Below are 20453 nucleotides of genomic sequence, written 5' to 3' on the forward strand. Positions count from 1 at the left end.
AATAATAGGTTACAGAATAAACTGGATCTAACCAAAAATTCAATGTTTCCTTCTTCCATACATTTAGTACTACCACAGTCATGACACTCATCTCTTGACAATATTATAGCAAGTAAAGCCTAAAACCAATGTATTTTATTAATAATTTTAAATAAGAATACAATTTACGAGTTTATATTTATTAAATTTAAAAAAAACACTTCTAATATTGTGTGTCTGGCATACATTTAGTATGGAAGCTGGAAACATTGAATTTTCAGATAGATCCAGTTTATTCTGTAACTTATTATTGGTACCGTTTGAAAGAGCTCATTAAGCACTTTCAGGATCAGTAACCAGTTTTTTAATATCTTGTATAGTTAAGAAATAATCGAGTGAGATCACTTAACGTTTCCACCCTGTATAGTCAATACACAATCGTTTTTCTCCAGTCTTCTTTTTGACTAAGACTATAGAGCTTGCGTATGGGGATGATGATTCGCGGACTATGTTAGCATCTAACATCTCCTGCACCATGTCTCTAACCAAAGTGCGCTCACTAAGTGGCATTCTATAGGGTCTATAAACGATAGGGTCAGTATCTGACAGTTGTATTTCCATCTCAGTAACAGATGTGAATCCCAAGTCTTTTAGACTGGTAGAAAAACAATCGGCATATTTGCACAAGAGGCTTTGGAGTTCACGCTTTTGTTCGTCATTGATCAAATTACCACAATTAAGATTATCGTCGTGTACGGGCAAATCTTTTGAGAGATTGAAAATTTCTTTCGTACTTGAAACAGGCATTGAGCGAGTTGTAAGTGAATTTGACATAAATTTTATTGTACTTGAAGCTACATTTTGAACTAGTAATTTACCCTTTCCCCTAATGAGTTCATATTCCCCTGGCAAGAGAAAATATTCGCTACCGGCTTTACCTCTGACGGAACCATGAACATATATTCTTCCGGAATAAAGTTCACTAGATATAACGGGAATCGCTTTGATCTCTTGTTGGGGAATGATAACAGTTTCTTGGATGGTAAGGCATATTTTTTTAGTACTAGCTGAATCTTCAAATATCAATTGAGAAGGAGTCTTAGTGATCATTATACAAGGATGTTCCGTGAAATTCTGACCTAGCAGGACGGGTTGTTTTATTGCGTCATCTCCTACGACATACATTTCAATCAGCAGCGTAATACCTTGGACATTTACGTTTGCCATTATACAAGAAATTGCTTGGATGCAATTATTCCCTATACCTCTTAGTAGTGGTAAATTTTTAGTACATTGTTGAGCACCTAGTTGTAATGCATCAGTATATCGGATAAGAGAACATTCGCTGCCTAGATCTACATAACATTCTAATGGTTTGTGATCTACTTCAACCGTCATGTAATATTTATTTTTACTACTCTCATCAATTGATTCTTTATTCGAAGGAGAAGCATCTCTCACATCATCAGTTATTTCATTTGTTGGTTGGTCGCTCACACAAACCCTTAGAACTTGTTTTTCTTTCGAATTGAATTGATCATTATTTTTAGATTTATCTGATTTTACATTTGGGCAAGATGTGATTCTATGACCAATCATATGACAATTGGTACACTTTTCTATGGGTTTCTTACAAAGAAAACTCGGGTGGCCCTCCATCCCACAGTTAAAGCACTTAATAGGGGGTTTGCTTGTACCGGCGTTATTCCTACTTGATGTTGATGTGTTACTAGCAGTCTGTCGTTTATCAAATCGAGCCCTACTGGAGTTTGAAATACTTTCTTTAGAATTACCGACTTTTACAGTCTTCAAATACTTAAGAACCTGCTCAGGGAAATCAAATTGCGCGGCCTGTGCACCTAGGCGTATGCCTCTATCTTCTATGCCATGTAAAATACAATCAACGGCTTGCCTACCTTTAATTTGACAACGATTTAATAAGTTCAATTTTGAATAGAAGTATTGTTCTAACGGTTCCCCAAACCGTGCTTTTAGGGCTAACATATCCGATAGTAATTCCGCATAATTTTCGCGACAAGGAAACGATTCTATCAACCTAGTCTTCCATTCAGCCCATGTGAAACGTACGCTGGGCAAACTCTGATACCACGATTTCGCTAGACCGCTTAATTTGGGCAAAGCGTAGTGTATGATCTCGCGTTCGTCCCAGTTATAAATATCCGCGCATTCTTCAACCTTGGTCAACCAATTAACAATATTTTGAGTTTTTGATAGGGGATCAAATTCAGGCACTACGTTATTGCTGGCAGTAATCTTATGGCTACCTGATTTAGCGATATCTTTGAGAGCATTTACAAACTGACTGAGTATGTTATCTGAAGCATGCGATAAATTTAAAGAATTATCATACCTAGTACGGCGTACAGGTGGCGGAGAATCTTCTCGTCTGGTGTAAGAGCTGCGATGTCTTCTAGGTATTTCAGGTTCAGGTGTGCGGCTTCTTAAGCGTTTCTTCCTTGTTTCCTCTAACAACGAATTTTGTCGCGTTAGCAGCGGGTAGTCGTGCGCACGAGTGGCTCCGCGTAAAGCGTCGTAGACCTCCTGCCCGACTGCTACCCTCACGCGCCTCGATTCGCCGCGACGCTGCGACTGACTCCGCGCAAGCGTTGAGTCCCGCGCCGCGAAGAGCTATCTCGCTCTCGCACAATTGGTTACCACCTACCCNGTTGAATGTTGCCGGGGGCTTATTATTTGAACGATCATTTCAAATTACGTCAAACGTCAAAGAATTTTTTTTGGGTCGTTCTTTCCCATGAAGCTAAAGATAAAAATGGAGGCCACACTTGGCACAAAAACTTGAGTCAAATACCTACTCATCTCTATCTCGCTCTCTGTGGGCCGACCTCTCTTTTTATTGTGGACTGTAGTAATTGCTATCTCCTTATTTAAGTCTCCTAGTAAATTCTTTGAAATAGCCAATTCACTATCCAAAACAGAAGTTAAACAAATATATAATTAAATATTTGAACTACGATTACCTACTTAAATTAAAAATCACAAAATTGTCGGCCGTTTAGGCTTAATGTGTTGGCGAATCAGGGAATTACAATCCCAATTCCTGGGGAATCGGTTCCATGTGGCAACATCGGCCCAATCCGGCCCATCATGGCGGTTGTTTACCAAACTCAATCCTCCTCGAGTTTTTGTCGCGTTAGCAGCGGGTAGTCGTGCGCAAGAGTGGCTCCGCGTAAAGCGTTGTAGACCTCCTGCCCGACTGCTACCCTCACGCGCCTCGATTCGCCGCGACGCTGCGACTGACTCCGCGCAAGCGTTGAGTTTGAGTCCCGCGCTGCGAAGAGCTATCTCGCTCTCGCACAGTTATTTGCCACCTACCCGCGATAAGACGCTTTTGTGTGTGAATTGTGCCAGTGCGTATCAGAATACCCGCGAAAGTGGATATTCGCCTCGAGCAGTGCCGCCCATCGAACTTTTCACCACCTACCCCCAAGCCCAACACACCAACAATGTCGGACGACGACGAATACTCGTACGAGTCGATCGCTCCGAGCCACGCAGCATACCGGCCTATCGGAAGGCCCACCCAAGCGCACTCCAGCGCCCACACCTCCGCCGCCACCGCTCGCGGCCAACCCAGGCAGGCGAATGCCGCCGAGCCCCGCCCGGGGCCTGCCGCGGGAATCCAGGGAGATTGCCTAGGCCCGCTCCCGGGAGGCCGAGCCGGCCACCGCCGACCCAGAGGCTACCGGAACTCCTCGGAGGACGACGTGACGTCCGAGGAAAAGCGGCTCAGAGCCGGACCGTCACCGCCGCAACGGGCCTCCACGCCAGCCCCCCGGATATCTCCAGTGGAGAGGTATGTGCAGCCCCCTCGCTCACCAACCGCCTCCCCGGTGAGAGCCGACACCTCGCGCTCCACCCCGCACTCCGTCTCGCGCACCCCATCCAGGGGCAGCTCTCCGAGGCCGATCGAGGGTAGGAGCGACGTCTATTACCCGCCTACACACCGAACAAACTCCACAACGCCGACGTCGTACGAGGCGTTGCAGAGCCCGCAGCGGTCATACGCCGCCACCAGCACCGCTCCCTCCTCACCCCCGCCGCAACGGGACCCGGAGGTCGTGCAGATTGAAGCGGCCCCTGCGCTCCACCGAACCACCGAGCAGCACCAGCGCTCCTACCCGCCCATAGTAGTCGAGAGCCTGAGGAACTGGCCTCACCACTTCCGGAGCTTGCACGACAAACTGGGCCATGCACCGAACGCGCGCCCCTACAAGACCGGCGTGCGTTTTATCGCGCGCACGCCCGAGGAATATCGGGTGGTGCAGCGCCACCTGACGGAGGCAGCTGAGAGCGACCCGGGCCTCCACTGGTTCAGCTACTCGCTGCCCTCCGAACTGCCCACCAAAGTGGCCATCAGAGGGCTCCCGGCGGCCACAGACCCCGCCGAAATAAAGCACGCCCTAGAAGAGCTGGGCTTCGAGGCCCAACACGTCCGCCCGATCCCACCGAAGCGAGGCCGCTCCGGCTGCCTGTACCACGCGCAGCTGGCGCGCCTCAACCGGCAGGAGCTCTCCCGCTTGTACGCGGTGACCGAGCTCCTGCACATGCCAGGAGTCGTCATCGAGGCCTGGCGCGGCCGCAGCGGGCCGGCGCAATGCCACCGCTGCCAGGCGTTCGGCCACTCGTCCGCCGGATGCCACCGCCCGCCTCGATGCGTGCGATGCGGGGAAGGGCACATCATTGCGGAGTGCCCCCACCCCCGCGACCGACCACCGCGCTGCGCCAACTGCGGCAGCGCGCACCCCGCCAACGACCGGCGCTGCCCCGTCTTCCGACGGGAGGCCCGCGCCCGAGGAGAGCGAGTACCTCCTCCCTACCCGGACCGACCCGGCCCAGAGCAGGCGGGCACCCGCCCGCCGCCCAAGGCCCACCGCCCCCCGGGCCCCGAGGCGCCAGGCGTCGCCCAGACGCCGGCCCCTCCCGCCTGCGGCCAGGAAGGCCGCACGGCCCCACCACCCGAGCGCCCTGCCGGCCGTCGCAGGCGCAGGCGCCGAGCCAGGCGCGGCACGAGCGCGGACGGGCCGGGCGACGCAAAAAGTTCGGTTTTATCGCGTTCGTTGAGTGTAGTCGTGTGCAGCAGTGTGGCTCCGCGGAAGCGTCGTAGACCCTCTGCCCGACTACTACCCGCGCGCGAGCCGTTCCGCCGCGATACCCTCCGCCACCTTCGCCCGAGCCACCCAGTCGCGCCGCAGTTCGTCTCCGCAGAAGCGTCGAGACCCGTCGCCGCGCCCTCCAGCTCGGTGCGAAGCAGCACCACCGCGTCGCGCGCCCGTCTCCGCCGTAGGCGTCGAGAGTCCCGCCGTCGCGAGTGCGTGTGCGAGTGTCGAGAGCGATATCGCTATCTCTCTCTCCCGCGAATTGGACGCATCTACCCGCGACAGAGACGCTTTTTGTGTTGTGCCGTGAAAATATTGCGCATAGTGAGGGTAGACTGACATCGTAGAGTACCCACCGAATATTTGCGAAAATATCACGGAGGTACTCGAACATCGCGACTACCCTCACTGGAACTTGTTCTTCGTCGACCCGCGAATATCGCGATATACCGACATCCTGCAGTCCTGCATAATGTCGGACGGCGAGGAAGTGCCGCCCCCACAACGCCAGCCGGCGTACAGGCCTCTTGCGAGGCCCGCTCAGCCCGCCGCCGCCGCCACGAGCGGCCAGCCGAGGCAGCGCCCGGCCGCGCCCAGCCGCGAGCCGACCGCAGCGACCCAGCAAGGGCCCCCCGCCCCCCTCCCCGGCCGCGACAGCCACCGCCGCCCCAGACACCACCCGGACTCCTCAGAGGGATCGCTCTCCGAGGAGAAGAGACCCAGAGTCGGGCCCTCGCCGAAGCAGAGGGCATCGACACCGGAGCCACAGATATCGCCCATAGAGAGGTATGTCCCGGGTTACCGCGGGGAAAACACCCTGCGGACCCCTACCGCATCCCCGGTCGGGTCCGCCTCAGCGCCCGCATCACCATCCGCCCACGGCTCCTCGGCCCGTTTCTCCTCGGAGGGCCGATCAGGCACGACAGCCGAAGGCAGCCAGCCGAGTGGGACGCTGGCCCCCCAGTTGGTCTCCGACGAGGACTANAAATACAATTTACGAGTTTATTTTAAGTTTATTATTAAATAAAAAAAAATACACTTCTAATATTGTGTGGCTGGCATACATTTAGTATGGAAGCTGGAAACATTGAATTTTCAGATAGATCCAGTTTATTCTGTACCCTATTATTGGTACCGTTTGAAAGATCTCATGAAGCACTTTCAGGATCAGTAACCAGTTTTTCAATATCTTGTATAGTTTAGAAATAATCGAGTGAGATCACTTAACGTTTCCACCCTGTATAAAGTTTAATAACGAGGGTTCATGCGTGCGAGTGCTACTACTAACCACTAGATTTTGTCCTATAGATACCATTCCATACAGTTCCAGAGAGTAGCCCTGGCAAAAATGCAGGTAGGATCAAGACAATCTTAGGTTAGATCGTTATAGCAAGGAAAAGGTAAGGTAGATAAAGGTTAATAACGAGGATTCATGCGTGTGAGTGCTACTACTAACCACTAGTTTTTGTCCTATAGATACCATTCCATACAATTCCAGAGAGTAGCCCTGGCAAAAATGCAAGTAGGATCAGGACAATCTTAGGTTAGATCGTTATAGCAAGGAAAAGGTAAGGTAGATAAAGGTTAATAACGAAAAAAAAATCATGCATATAACTTTGTAAGTACTTACATGGGCGTGGAACGAAAGTTTTATTCTTGTAAACTCTCGGTATCCCACTTTTGAAGTTGTTCGAATCAAACAACTTCAGTGGGCAAATTCATCGTTTATTATCACAATCACATTGAGAATTAAATGGCACAAACTTACAAAATTATTAATATTATAAATTATAAATAGGTACAGATGGCAAAATAAGTTCGACAAGAAGTTCGTCTTAGACGTCTGTTCTGTTCGACGGTGCACAACCGAATATCTGCGCCACGGTCTCGCTGCTATCAAATGCTCTCCCCTCCCAGCCACAACAACGTCATCGGTGGGGCACTAACAGCGAGATTGTGGCGCCACAATCAAATTAAATACTTTTACATTAATTTACACTATTTTACATTATTTTACACAAATAGTTAAACGATAATTTATCAAATATAATATTTATCACAAATAATCATAATGTCAGTAATGATTTTAACATATGTAATTCAAAAATCTGCCAAAACAGCGGCTTTCAGTGTTATCATCACAGAATAATAATAATGTATTACTTAGCTACCTATCTTAGGCTATTTTTATTGCAACATTTCAAGTAGGTAATTAGAATTGTAATTGAACGCAGGGAAAAGGACGAAAACAGTAATTTATTAATTACGTAATACGTCACGTTGTATTTCTGTGAGTTTTTAACACTAGTTAATAATAATACCTACTGTGTAACTCCAATTGAGATCACGCGTCGTTCGTAGTTCGTGAATTTAAGATCCGCCATAACAGCTGAGTGGTGCGAACAGTTTTAGATGGTGGTTTTAGTAGGCGCTTAGGTAAAATAATAAAAACAATTCAACTTTCCCTTCATACTTACCCGGGCTTAGGATCGGCCTTAGGACCGGCAAAATTCAATGCTTTGATAAGCACCCTGCATCGTGCTGAAGTGTGGCTGTCCCGGTACAGTCGCAAAACTGCACTACACAATTTCTCCGGCCAAGAATAATAATGCACGTATCATTAACACGTATTCACGTGAGGTGAATTGGTAAGACAACGTAATAATTGCACGACACTATTGACTTGATTGATACAATGTTAACAAGACAGTTCACGACCGATCAAGAGCTCGCGCGCGCGCAACTGACCGACCGCGGCCGGCGGCCGTTCAGAACTTGAATATTCAACTGCAATGTCTGCTCATGAACGCTTCAAACTCGGTACTTCTTTCACAATTCCATAAAATTCAACACTTAGAAAGTGACAAAAAACTTTAAAATAGGTAGTTGAAACAAACCACAGCTAATTTTCATAGTGGACTGTACTATACGATAAACATGTCAGTCAATTTGACAACCTTTGTTGGAAACATTATTCAATGAAAATATTGTCCGAACCCTTAGTATTTCTCTTCGACAAATACTTTAACACATTGTGAACCACTTTTCTTTCATGACTATAAAAAGATTTTAGCAATTTCATTCACAAAATCAATTGCGCACATTTAAAATAAAGTTTGTTTACACTTTGACAGCAATAGACTGACATGCAAGGTGACATGTCAATGAAGTTTTTAGTTATTGTTGCCATTAAAAGAAATTAGTACCATTAGTTTTCCGCAACATGGCGAGGGTTTTTATGTTCCTGGTCAGGCTATACTAATTTCTTTTAATGGCAACAGTAACTGAAAACTTCATTGACATGTCACCTTGCATGTCATTAATTAAACTGTCTATTGCTGTCAAAGTGTAAACAAACTTTATTTTAAATGTGTGCAAGTTGTCCTTTATATTTTTTGTTTATTTAGAAAGAGAGAGTCTGCCCACAGAGACCGAGATAGTGATACATAGGTTGTGCTTCAAGTAGGTATTCGGAGTGTGGCCTCCATTTTTACATATAGCCCGTGATATAGCTTCATGGGGATTACCCACTAGAACTTTCAAATCTTGGTCGGATCCGGATCATAACTGCGAAAATAGCGGCAAATTCAAACAAGATACCATCATCCCTACACACTCATCTTGCGTTATTATTTTCGGGACAATACGAAAGTGTCGGCTCCTTACAGTAAAAAGATTACCGTATCGAAACGATAATTATTCGTGCTCTGGGTACTGAAATTGTTTTCGACTTGTAATAGCAGCTTGTACTTTTTGAATTGGAACATGAGGAAAGGAATGATTAGAGCACCGGGATAATAAATAAAAAGGCTTTTGTAAAAAAACAATTCCATTTATTTCGTGTCAGAATTTGTTACTGTACCTTTGTGCTTCTAAATTGCCTTCTTTGTTCATTACCAATGTTTTTAGACGTTTATTTCCGTAACCTTTTCGGTTTGTAGCACGTAAACCTATTTTAACTACCTCTTGTAGAGGTAGTTTCGTATGATTTCTCACATGCCGTAAGATACGGATTGTAATGTGATAAATGAATTGAAAAGTAAATCCATCTGGGAGCTGGGCCACGACATCCTTCCATCTTATATCAGTCCAAACCTTATATGGCGAATTGCGCAATCTAGAAGCAAGATGTGTTAACATATTATTTTATTGATCAAAGATGATAACGAAAACACACCACACTTAAGGAAGAACTTTTGAAAGGATATTTCATTGTTAAATATCAAAATAATTTAAAAAATATTTAACTGGGAGAAATTTTCAATAAAGTCATAGAATAATAATATAAAGTTAAGATCTATGTAATTTAGCTGGCAATTTTCACTGCAGACCCACGATACCCCTGGTGGTATCGTGGGTCTCGTTAAAGAACTACACTTCAGACCCACGATNCGTATGTATTAGGGTGGGTCAAAAAATTTTTTTTTCGTTTTTTAAAAAGGCTCAGCGATAAAAAGGTGCTAAATGGTTTACTTAATTTATATGTAAAATTATATTTCATTATTTTAAGTTTAACTGCCTCCGGATTCTAAAAAAAAATTTTTGAAAAAGCTTAAATTTGACTATATTTTTCCGACACTGACACTGTCCGGTTTCGTACTGTACGAATAGTTTTTATCACTACAAATAAAGGAAGACGTTTGCTTGGCTTAATTCAAGGTCACGGGTAAGGAGGGGGGCGGGGCGGAGTTACAAGTGACGCTTAATTGACCTGTGAAACAACAGTGTCGCACGTTGCGTTCTAGAGTGCAGTCATTTTTTTGCCCATTATTGTAAGAATGGAACGTACGCGAAATAGTTGGAAGTGTCCCTTGTTTGGTGATCTATGTGATTTAAAAGACAATATTTTGCCAAGCTATGAAGATGTGATGAAGTTTTATGAGTGGACCAGACACAAGTTAAAACATGAGAGGGAAACTAAAAAGGAGCCAACGTATAAAGAAATCGAGGCCATCGTAGTTCCAAAATTGATAGAAATATGGGTGAGATCTTCTATTCCTATTGTAGAACCAAAACGTGTAAAGGTAATGTTACAAACATATCATTTAAAGTGCAAAAACTTGCTTAAATCTCACCCAATAATACCCGAAAACAAGTTGAAGGAGTTTCGTCTTGGAAGTAAAGTGCTATTTGTCCTAAAAACAAAAAAATACCTCTAAGAGAACACAACTTCATAACAGATCAACGAACAGCTAGGCAAATGGTGATAGGTGGCATTGACGTTTGTACTATCGGGGACTCTTCCACCTGACCACTTTGTAGAAATTTTAGCGTAAGCGCATCGCTCCGGTCACGTGCTCACCGCGTCTCTAATTGGTTACGCATTTTACTATATTTTTACTACGACCAATAAGAGACAATCAGGGCTTAGGTTGCAATACGAAATACCATTGTGCACTTTATTGTCATACGGTTAAGGTTTAAAACGAAATGTTTCTTTTTCTTCAATCTTTCTTAGTTTTAGGCTGAGTTGCACCACCTAACTTTGACCGTAACTATAACGGTAACCGGTGCTTTTTGTATGGAGTTTGACAGAATTTTGACGTTTGTTAAAGTTAAAGTAAGATGGTGCAACTCAGCCTTAGAATTTTAATAATAGAATTTGGTTACAAACAAATAGATATGTATTTTTTTTAATATTGTGTTTTTATACGAGGTCTGTCTGCTTTTTGCTTTGGCGATCTGTCGACATATTCTCTCCTTTGTTTTTTGTGAAGTTTTGTGATCCCTAACCGATTGATTTTGTTTTGTGTTGACCCGTGCTAGTAATTGGACTGTTTGATTGCCTTTTTATTGACCTCCGCTCGATTACTGAACCATGCCTCTCAAAATAATTCTTATATTTACTTACAAACTTATCTATACATTGTTAACTGTTTAAGTATTATTTAGTTTGAAGTTTAATTGTTATTGATTTAAGACCTTGTGTAAAGACACTTAATGTGCAATAAAAAATTGAATTTGAAATAAAACTAACTTAATATTATAATATTTACGATAACCAATTACCTGGATCATTGCTACCTAGTGCAATATTTATATTAAATTTTAATAACGTAGATAAGTGTTTCTTTAAAACGGAAAACAAAATATGCATTAAAAATAAATAGAAACCTATTATAAGTTTTTATTTACATTCAAGGATTTAAGAAAGTTATAGCCAGATCTTACAATAATTGTTTTTAAGCCACAAATATTCCTTAACTCTTTACTAATTAATTCAATAACATATTGTTTTAAATTATAAGTTCCGAATAAATTAAATACCTATTAAATAAGTAAAATTCGAAAGTAACTGTATGATTTTGTATTTCTCGCCCTAACTAGCTAAACTAATATCATGAGATTTACACTCATAATATCAACAATAATTGTAGAAAGGGCTACTTTTTTCTCGGGAAATTGCATAGTTACCTCGGAATGTGCGATAGCAATTTTGTGACCCGAGCGGGCAATCGCTAGTTCAAATTTTACACGAAGCCTCATATAATATTTTGTAGCGATTCTTTATTGGGTTTCAAATTGACTAAAATGCGACGTTGCCAAACGAGCGCTACGGATGCGGGTAATAAGCAATACTCAATCCTAATTGCTTTACATAGAGCTTGGTTTGCTAGGGCAAACATCTACAGTGGTGCGCCGACGCTGCTTAGACCCGAAATATGAATGAACGGGGGAGGAGCATAATCGAGCGTGTGTGTGCAAACAATTTAGGCCCTTAAGGTGTCAAGGCGTTCGAGTCCCCGATAGTACAACTAAACAGATTACAAGATCACTAAAAAGAAAGCTATTACGAGAAAAATCTGCAAGCAACCAACCAAAAGTAACCAAAGTATGTACGGAAAAGTTGTGTAGCTCTTCTGGATCGGAATGCACCCAGTCGGATTGCGATGAACCTATCCAAATTCAGTCGCGAGCTTCAAGTATTAATTCCGAGAGTACGAGCATCAAAACTGCAGTAGATTATGCTTTACTTTCAAAAACTTGCGATAGGTTTGGTGTGTCAGACAGGGCAGGAGCAGCTATCGCATCTGTAGTTCTGCATGCGTAGACTTCACAAGTAATAGACAAAAATAAGCTGCGCCGATAAAGGAAAAAAACTAGAGAAATCATAACTTTACAACAAAACGTGTCACTAGTACCGGCATTGTACTTCGATGGAAGAAAAGACCAAACCTCGACTATATCTGAGAGTGACGGAAAAAGGTATAGGCGACGCATACTTGAAGAACATATTTCTTTGATTAAAGAACCTGACTCGAAGTTTTTAGGTTACATTACACCTGCTTCAGGCACTGCAAAGTGTATAGAACAAGAAATATTTAACTATTTCATGAATAAGGATATATCGATGGATGCGATGGTTTGATTGCAATCGGATGTGACGGCACCAACGTAAATGTTGGTAAGTACGGCGGTATCATACGGATATTAGAAAAAAGACTGGATCGACCCTTGCAGTGGATTATTTGCCTTTTGCATATGAATGAACTCCCGTTTAGACACTTGTTTGAACACATCGATGGCACTACGTCTGGACCACGGACTTTTTCAGGAAGCATTGGCAAAGAGCTTGAAAATTGTGAAAAACGACCTATAGTCCATTTTCAACCTATTCCAACGGATTTACCACAACTTTCCGCTGAAGATATTAGCACAGACCAGAAATACTTGTACAAAATAGTTGAAGCAGTTTCTACAGGCACCTTTCCTAACGATTTAGCGAACAAATCGCCAGGCAAAATGTCCCATGCCCAATGGCTAACTCGTGCCAACAGGATTCTCCGTTTGTATGTTTCAGTGGAAACTCCTTCTGAAAATCTCATCTTTCTGGCAACATACATTGTCAGAGTTTACGCTCCAGTATGGTTTGCTATAAAAACTCACCCTAGCAGTAAAGATGGACCTCGACACTTGTTTAAGCTCATCGAGCTCACCAGATATTTACCGAAAGCTTTGAAAAATATTGTTGACCCAGTTATTCAAAGAAATGCTTATTTCGCACATCCAGAAAACTTATTACTTGCAATGTTGACTGATTTCCAGCCGCACATACGTGAATTAGCTGCTCGTCGAATTTTGAAAGCTAGATCAGCAAAACCTCAAAGATTGCGTCTGTTTCAGTTGCCAGAGGTGAACTTTAATGCGTCAACGTATTATGACCTTTTAGATTGGCAAGAAAATATCACTGAGCCGCCAATTTTAAAGTCTGTAACAGAAGAAAATCTGCGATTATTTGTTGCACAAAAAGGAGAAGGCGAATTAAATTTATTACGCCTCCCTTGTCACACACAAGCAGTAGAGAGAGCAGTTAAAGCAGTGACTGAAGCTTCTGCTACTTTAAGTAATAGAACAGCAAGTGAAGGATTCATCAAAGCCCAGATAGATTCGAGAAAATCAATGCCGAAATTCGACAGCAAAAAGGATTTTTGCCCCTAATTAAGCTTCGATGATGACCGTACTGTAATGATTATTTTTGATTTGATCTGCAGTTATACTTATTTGACACGTTAATTCACCTTTAATAAACACAATTACTATTGATTTAAGACTTTTATTTATAAATAGCGTCGATCAGTATAACTGTTTCTGCCATATCATTAGGACCTTTCAAACCACATTTTCTTGAATTTTCACGTGAAACCGGAGGCAGAAGATTAATTCCGAATACCATCAAAATTCATAGTCTGTTTACAATTATGATTTGGCACCTTTTTATCACTGTGCCTGAAAAAAAACTAACATTTTTTTTTTCTCCATACTGATGTGACCCACCCTAGTATGTATGTGGTCTATGGTACTAAAGCCTTTTCGGAAACCGGCTTGTTCGGGCTCATCATCATATCTACGGCGATCTTGTGTGCTCAGAGAGTGTTGCTCAAGCTCACCACTCCTGAATCTTGACACTGAGCGTCGCTCTAGCTCATCGCTCAAGTGTCTAGATCATCATCTATGTGCCTAGGACACGAAGGGTGTTCCACTTCAATAACCGCGCTATTTGACCGCGAGCGTCGCTCTAGCTCACCGCTCGTGGGTCGAGATCGCGGACGTTCTCCATCTCTATCCGTGAATCTCGATTGAGAACTTCTCTCATTTTGATCTCTTAAAAGCTGTCGTCGAAGGGTCAGTTCATCATCATCGTTGACCAGGATTCTCCCATGATCATCATTCTCCTCCATTCTGAAACTCGAAAACAAGGAGTTAACAATAATTCAAGGGCTATCTTTTCTTTCGAAGGATAGTTAGTTATTCAGTAAATCTATTCATCAAGCCTTATCAGATTCAGCTGATACTAGAATAAGGAAAACTTGGGAGTAACAAAAAAAAATAGATTCATGAACAAAAAAAAAATAGATTCATGAAGAGGGGAAAAAAGAGGGAAGAAATGAAAAAAAAATAAGTCGTGCATTACTACGAACAACTGGCATTGATCCTATTTATAAAGCTACCGTACAGTTCCGGAGAGTAGCCCCGGAAAAATGTAGGTAGGTTCAGGTCAATCTTGTTGCCGAAGTTAGATAGTAAAGCAAGAAAAAGTTTAGGTAGACGAATGTAAATAATAAGGAGTCATGAGTGCGAATGCTACACTACCACTAGCTTTTGTCCTATAGATACCATTCCATACAGTTCCAGAGAGTAGCCCTGGCAAAAGTGCAGGTAGGATCAGGACAATCTTAGGTTAGATCGTTATAGCAAGGAAAAGGTAAGGTAGATAAAGTTTAATAACGAGGGTTCATGCGTGCGAGTGCTACTACTAACCACTAGATTTTGTCCTATAGATACCATTCCATACAGTTCCAGAGAGTAGCCCTGGCAAAAATGCAGGTAGGATCAAGACAATCTTAGGTTAGATCGTTATAGCAAGGAAAAGGTAAGGTAGATAAAGGTTAATAACGAGGATTCATGCGTGTGAGTACTACTACTAACCACTAGTTTTTGTCCTATAGATACCATTCCATACAGTTCCAGAGAGTAGCCCTGGCAAAAATGCAGGTAGGATCAGGACAATCTTAGGTTAGATCGTTTTAGCAAGGAAAAGGTAAGGTATACAGGATGGAAACGATAAGTGATCTCACTCGATTATTTCTAAACTATACAAGATATCAACAAACTAGTTACTGATCCTGAAAGTGCTTCATGAGCTCTATCAAACGGTATTAATAATAGGTTACAGAATAAACTGGATCTATCCGAAAATTAAATGTTTCCAGCTTCCATACATTTGGTACGGTCACATTATTTTAAAAACTACACATGATATCGTAAAACTGATTACTGATTCTAAAAGTGCTTCACAAGCTCTATCCAATGGTATCAATAATAGGTTACAAAATAAACTGTATCTATCCAAAAATTCAATGTTTCTTTCTTCCATACATTTAGTACTACCACAGTCATAACACTCATCTCTTGACAATATTATAGCAAGTAAAGCCTAAAACCAATGTTTTCCATGAATAATTTTAATTAAGAATATGTAGGAAGTGAGTCGGTCATGATGAATGAATAAGGCAGAGATATCAAGATAATAGCTATTTTTTATTAATTATAAGAAAAGCAATTTAACAAATGGTAGTGATTCAGTAACTTAANGATTTAAGACTTTTATTTATAAATAGCGTTGATCAGTATAACTGTTTCTGCCATATCATTAGGACCTTTCAAACCACATTTTCTTGAATTTTCACGTGAAACCGGAGGCAGAAGATTAATTCCGAATACGATCAAAATTCATAGTCTGTTCCCTCATCATAAACTAGGGAAAGAAGCTAAGAAAGTTTTAAACGCTGTTAAATATATAAAAAATGTAAAAGTAGGTGACAAAATCTGATTGGTTGAGACAGTAGTGCCGTCTGTGACAAAGCTTATTAAAACTATAGAAGGCATGGAAAATATTTGGGAAGTTTTATCTGGCAAATATAAATTTGATTTAATGCTATCAAGGAATTTTAATCAGGACCCTTTAGAAAATTTCTTTGGAAACATTAGGAGTTATGGGGCAAGAAATATTGCACCAAATACTGTAGAATTTGAAGGGGCATTTCAATCTTTGTTATTAAACAATTATAGCTCTCCACAATTGAACTAAAGCTAATTGCGAAGATGATGCTCATGAATGCCTCCAAAACTTGGTTTTTTTTCGATCTCCTAATGTTTCCAAAGAAACTGATATTATTCATTTTAATAACGAGATATGCATGGAACAGAGACATGAAAGCGACGCTGGTCAAAGCAATTATGTATGTGGATGGGTCCTGAAAAAATGTTTTAAAAATATTATTAAAGGCTGTATTAAATGTAAATCTCAATAATTGTCAGATGAAACACCAAATGTAAATAATGCTTATATCAAAGCAAAAGAATATAGTAATAAGAAATGGTTGTGCTATCCAAATAAGGTCATCGAACAATATTTGTTAATGATAATAATGTCAGGTACAGACAGAGCCAGGTTAGTTGCTAAGGGCTTCATCCAAAGTCCAGGCATTGATTATGATTAATGTTTTTTACCTGTTGTTACACATTCCACTTTGAAATAGTTTTGAATTGTTGTTCGCTTGAGCAGTCCAGCTTAATTTGGATATTTGTCATTTACATGTTGACACTGCTTTTCTGAATGGTTTTTTAAATGAAAATGTGTACATGATGAAACCACCAGATTTTCAAGGTAGCGATAATGATGTAAATAAAGTTTTGCGATTGAAACGTGCCATTTATGGATTGAAACAGTCATCAAGGGCATGGTACCAACGAGTTGATTAATTGTTGCAATCCATGGGTTATGCAAAATCAAAAGTAGAAGATATTAAAAAAGCTGAAGATATTAGCACAGACCAGAAATACTTGTACAAAATAGTTGAAGCAGTTTCTACAGGCACCTTTCCTAACGATTTAGCGAACAAATCGCTAGGCAAAATGTCCCATGCCCGATGGCTAACTCGTGCCAACAGGATTCTCCGTTTGTATTAGTACGAGAGCCCACGACCAAAACCATGTGTCATAGCAATACGGCAAAAACCCTATAAAATCGTTAGATTGTATGATTCTGAACCCGACTAGATGTGTAGTAACGGTCGAAAGTGTAGCAACTGAGTGGGAGGCCATTTCTGCTGTGTCAAAAAAAAAAGACAGTCGGTATTATAGCAATACGTCTGATAGTGAAAATGTACATAGATTTTATAATTGTATTACGAAAAAGTTTGTTTTCAGACATTTTGCGCGTAGCATATAGCATGTGCGCATTTTTGAAAATGTCAACAAATTTAGCCGACCTGTAACTGTATCATAGCAATACGGATAATTATTTTTTTTAACTTTTCGTATTGCTGCCATGATTACCAAAAACCTGTTTTCAGACACTTTAAGTGTATCAAAAAGTTGTATGATAGAGAAGGTGCTACACTTAATTTGTCTGATATAAATTTTTTGCACATGTGGACAACTTATTTTATCATGTCCAACAATTTTCAGACATATTGCTATGNGGAGGCGAAAGCAGGATAATTATGTAACGGAAGAGTTTACAATCATATCAAATAATATTTGCTACTAACAATATTACAAATATATGAGATTTCACCAGTACATCATCCTGAAATTGAATTGTATGTATCTCAGTGGCTACCGGGCGTATCCACTGTAGGGCTTGAATACCGGAATTCCGGAATTTCGTAACTCCGGAATTTCGGATAGATTTTTCCGATATTTCAATTCCGGAACTGAAGCCAATATCGTATTCCGATATTGAAATTTTTCATAAATTGTTTTAAGTTTTCAAAACGTTTAAGTATCAAAATATGTCCTTAGAAGGAAGTCCTTGAGATATGTATTCGCAACTTTAGTACTAATAATAATATTAAAGAGGCAATAGAGCGGAACCAAAGCTCCAAAATGTTCACTAGAGACAACTCTAATGGGCGAAGCTAGCTGAAGACAGCGGATGATAGTGTAAATTCAACAAAAGCTGAGGGTTCTAGGTGGGATCGAAAAAATGTTATGGACAGCTATATTATACCTCGGTCACCAAACCTGTTAATAGCTCAGCCACAAGATAGTTCCAAGAGCTAAGCTAACTCGACACTATATCGAAGATATCCCGACCCGGACATCAGCCTTTACGAGATAAGGATGGCTCTCAAACAGCTAAAGAACAACAAGGCACCGGGTGATGACGGAATAACCTCGGAGCTTCTGAACGCGGCTGGTGATAAGCCGATACTGAAAGTCCTTCAGAGACTGTAACTCCGTCTTACTCCAGGGAATAATGCCAGAGGCACGGAACAAAGACTTGGTGGTGTTTTTATTTAAGAAAGAGGTAAAAGCATTATTAAGGAATTACAGACCCATCTGGGTTCTGACTCTGAGTCATGTCTATAAGCTGTTTTTGAGATCCATCACTAATGATCACGCGCGTATGTTCGATGACTTATAGTCTCTCGAGGAAGCCAGTTATCGAAAAGTTTACACTACCATATACCGCATCTATACGCTACGGCAGGTTATACAGAAGACCGAAGAGTCTAACTTGCCTATATGCTTGACGTTCTTAGACTATGAGAACAATGAGAAAGTCTTTGAGGCTGGCTGAGCACGAGGGCGATTCCTCTGCAGCGAGCTGTGAGGCAGGGAGATGTAATAATACGTCGAATTCAACTCGGCTGGGCAGCGTTCGGGAAACTACATAACATCTTTTCGACCAAAACACCTCAGTGCCTTAAGACGAAAGTCTACAATCAGTGTGTGTTACCAGTAGTGATGACATACGGTTCGGAAACGTGGCCTCTTACTATAGGCCTTATAATAAGCTCAAAGTTGCACACCATAGTATGGAGAGTGCTATTCTCGGTGTTTCTTTTCGAGATCGAACCATAAATGAGGAGATTCGTAAACGAACTAAAGTCGGCTGACATATAGCGATCGGATTAGCAAGCTAAAGTGGCAATGGGCAGGGCACATAGTACGTAGAACAGACGGCCGATGGGGCAAGGTTCTGAAGTGGAGGCTACATACGTGTACGTGTTTGTCGGGAGGCGCTTTCTTCTTTTAACCAACTCCGGAACTAGAACCGGAATTCCGGAGTTGAGTGCCCAATATCGGAAATCAGTTCCGGAATTGAAAACCATCCGATATTGCAAGCCCTAATCCACTGGCCTCGACCAAACCGCAAGCATGGATGTACTTTAAATAATGTAGATTGGACTTTTCATTCAAGGAGGAAAAGTTTATTTCATATTCGAATGGACAAGAGTGCATTTACGGATTTTAAAAATATTACTAATTTGTTACTTACTGGGCATTTTACTCGTACAACAAAAAACATTTTACATTCAGTTTAAAACGCGATTCAATAATGGCTTTTATGACTAAGTGCTTTTTTCCTCTTGATACAATATTATCATAGCCTACATACTAATAAAGTTATTATGTAGTAGTTCTACATTCTTTCTCTGCTTTAAAATCTCATGTAGGTACTCGTAATAAGACGAATAACATTAACTTTATAAACGTATCTTGGTAGTTGCATTGTTCAAATTGGTATAGCTTTTCTTATACGTTAAGTATTCCGTTATTCATTGCTGAATTGTTTCTTTACTGCTCCGCCCCTATCGGCTGTAGGGTGATGTTATAAATTTTATGTTATTGCCTAAAGTCTTCTTAGATAAATCGACAAAATATTTTTTCAAATCGTCTGGAACTGCTTGCTCCTGAGATTAGCGTGTTCAAGCAAACAAACTCTTCAGCTTTATAATATTAGTATAGATTAAAACAAACACCTAGGCTAGTTTCCTAAAAAAAATTTTTTAGTCCGTCAATTTTAATATAAAAAAATATTGGACACGTATATTTTTAATTGTCAATCAAACAAATAATTACAAAGTTATAGTGCGTTGAAGTTCCGCGCAACGTCACAAAGTGCTGCACTTTTACGCACTCACTGACGTCACGGGCCTTTTCTTTAGAACTTTGGCACGCTTTATCTCTTTACATTTTCATTAGTTTTAAAAAGTGAAAAATATGTGTCGATTAGTTTTTGATAAGCTAACTGACGGATTAATTAAAACTCTTGCTTTTTCACCCAGGAAACATCCCTATTCCCATAATAATATCCGTAGGACACTGTACTACGTATTTTTGCTTGCCTCGTGCCAAGATAATGACGTACCAATTTGATGTTGTACCTACATAACAATTTACTTGAAATTTGATTCTCACCTAACTCATTTTGTTCACAGTATGCAACCAATTCGCTCGGGGTGTAATCGCCATGTTGGGAGCAGTCACGCCGGATTCTTTCGACACGCTCCACTCGTACACCAATACCTTCCAGATGCCCTT

General features: G+C 41.5%; 2 protein-coding genes and 1 long non-coding RNA gene across 3 annotated transcripts in view; 2 read left to right on the forward strand and 1 right to left on the reverse strand.

Annotated features, from left to right (window-relative positions):
- LOC114361223 (uncharacterized) overlaps nucleotides 1-2461 on the reverse strand; it is an 18821-nt gene extending 16360 nt beyond the window's left edge. The window contains exon 1 of the mRNA XM_028316207.1: nucleotides 404-2461. Coding sequence (XP_028172008.1) covers nucleotides 404-1983 — 1580 coding nt within the window. The 5' untranslated portion in view covers nucleotides 1984-2461. The remainder of the gene's footprint in view (nucleotides 1-403) is intronic.
- A 3128-nt stretch (nucleotides 2462-5589) lies between these two features.
- Nucleotides 5590-6369, forward strand: LOC114361224 (transcriptional regulatory protein AlgP-like). Its single transcript, XM_028316209.1, has 2 exons — nucleotides 5590-6061; nucleotides 6365-6369. Exons 1-2 carry the CDS (start codon nucleotides 5590-5592, stop codon nucleotides 6367-6369), a joined length of 477 nt encoding a protein of 158 aa, XP_028172010.1.
- A 2-nt stretch (nucleotides 6370-6371) lies between these two features.
- LOC114361235 (uncharacterized) lies at nucleotides 6372-15014 on the forward strand. The gene is made up of 2 exons (XR_003656577.1): nucleotides 6372-6690; nucleotides 14826-15014. It is a non-coding gene; the product is annotated as an uncharacterized LOC114361235 (long non-coding RNA).
- The last annotated feature ends 5439 nt before the right edge of the window (nucleotides 15015-20453 follow it).

The sequence above is a fragment of the Ostrinia furnacalis genome, unplaced genomic scaffold (genome assembly GCF_004193835.3).
Source record: "Ostrinia furnacalis isolate ACB-3 unplaced genomic scaffold, ASM419383v2 OfSCF5472, whole genome shotgun sequence".
NCBI classification, from domain to species: domain Eukaryota; kingdom Metazoa; phylum Arthropoda; class Insecta; order Lepidoptera; family Crambidae; genus Ostrinia; species Ostrinia furnacalis.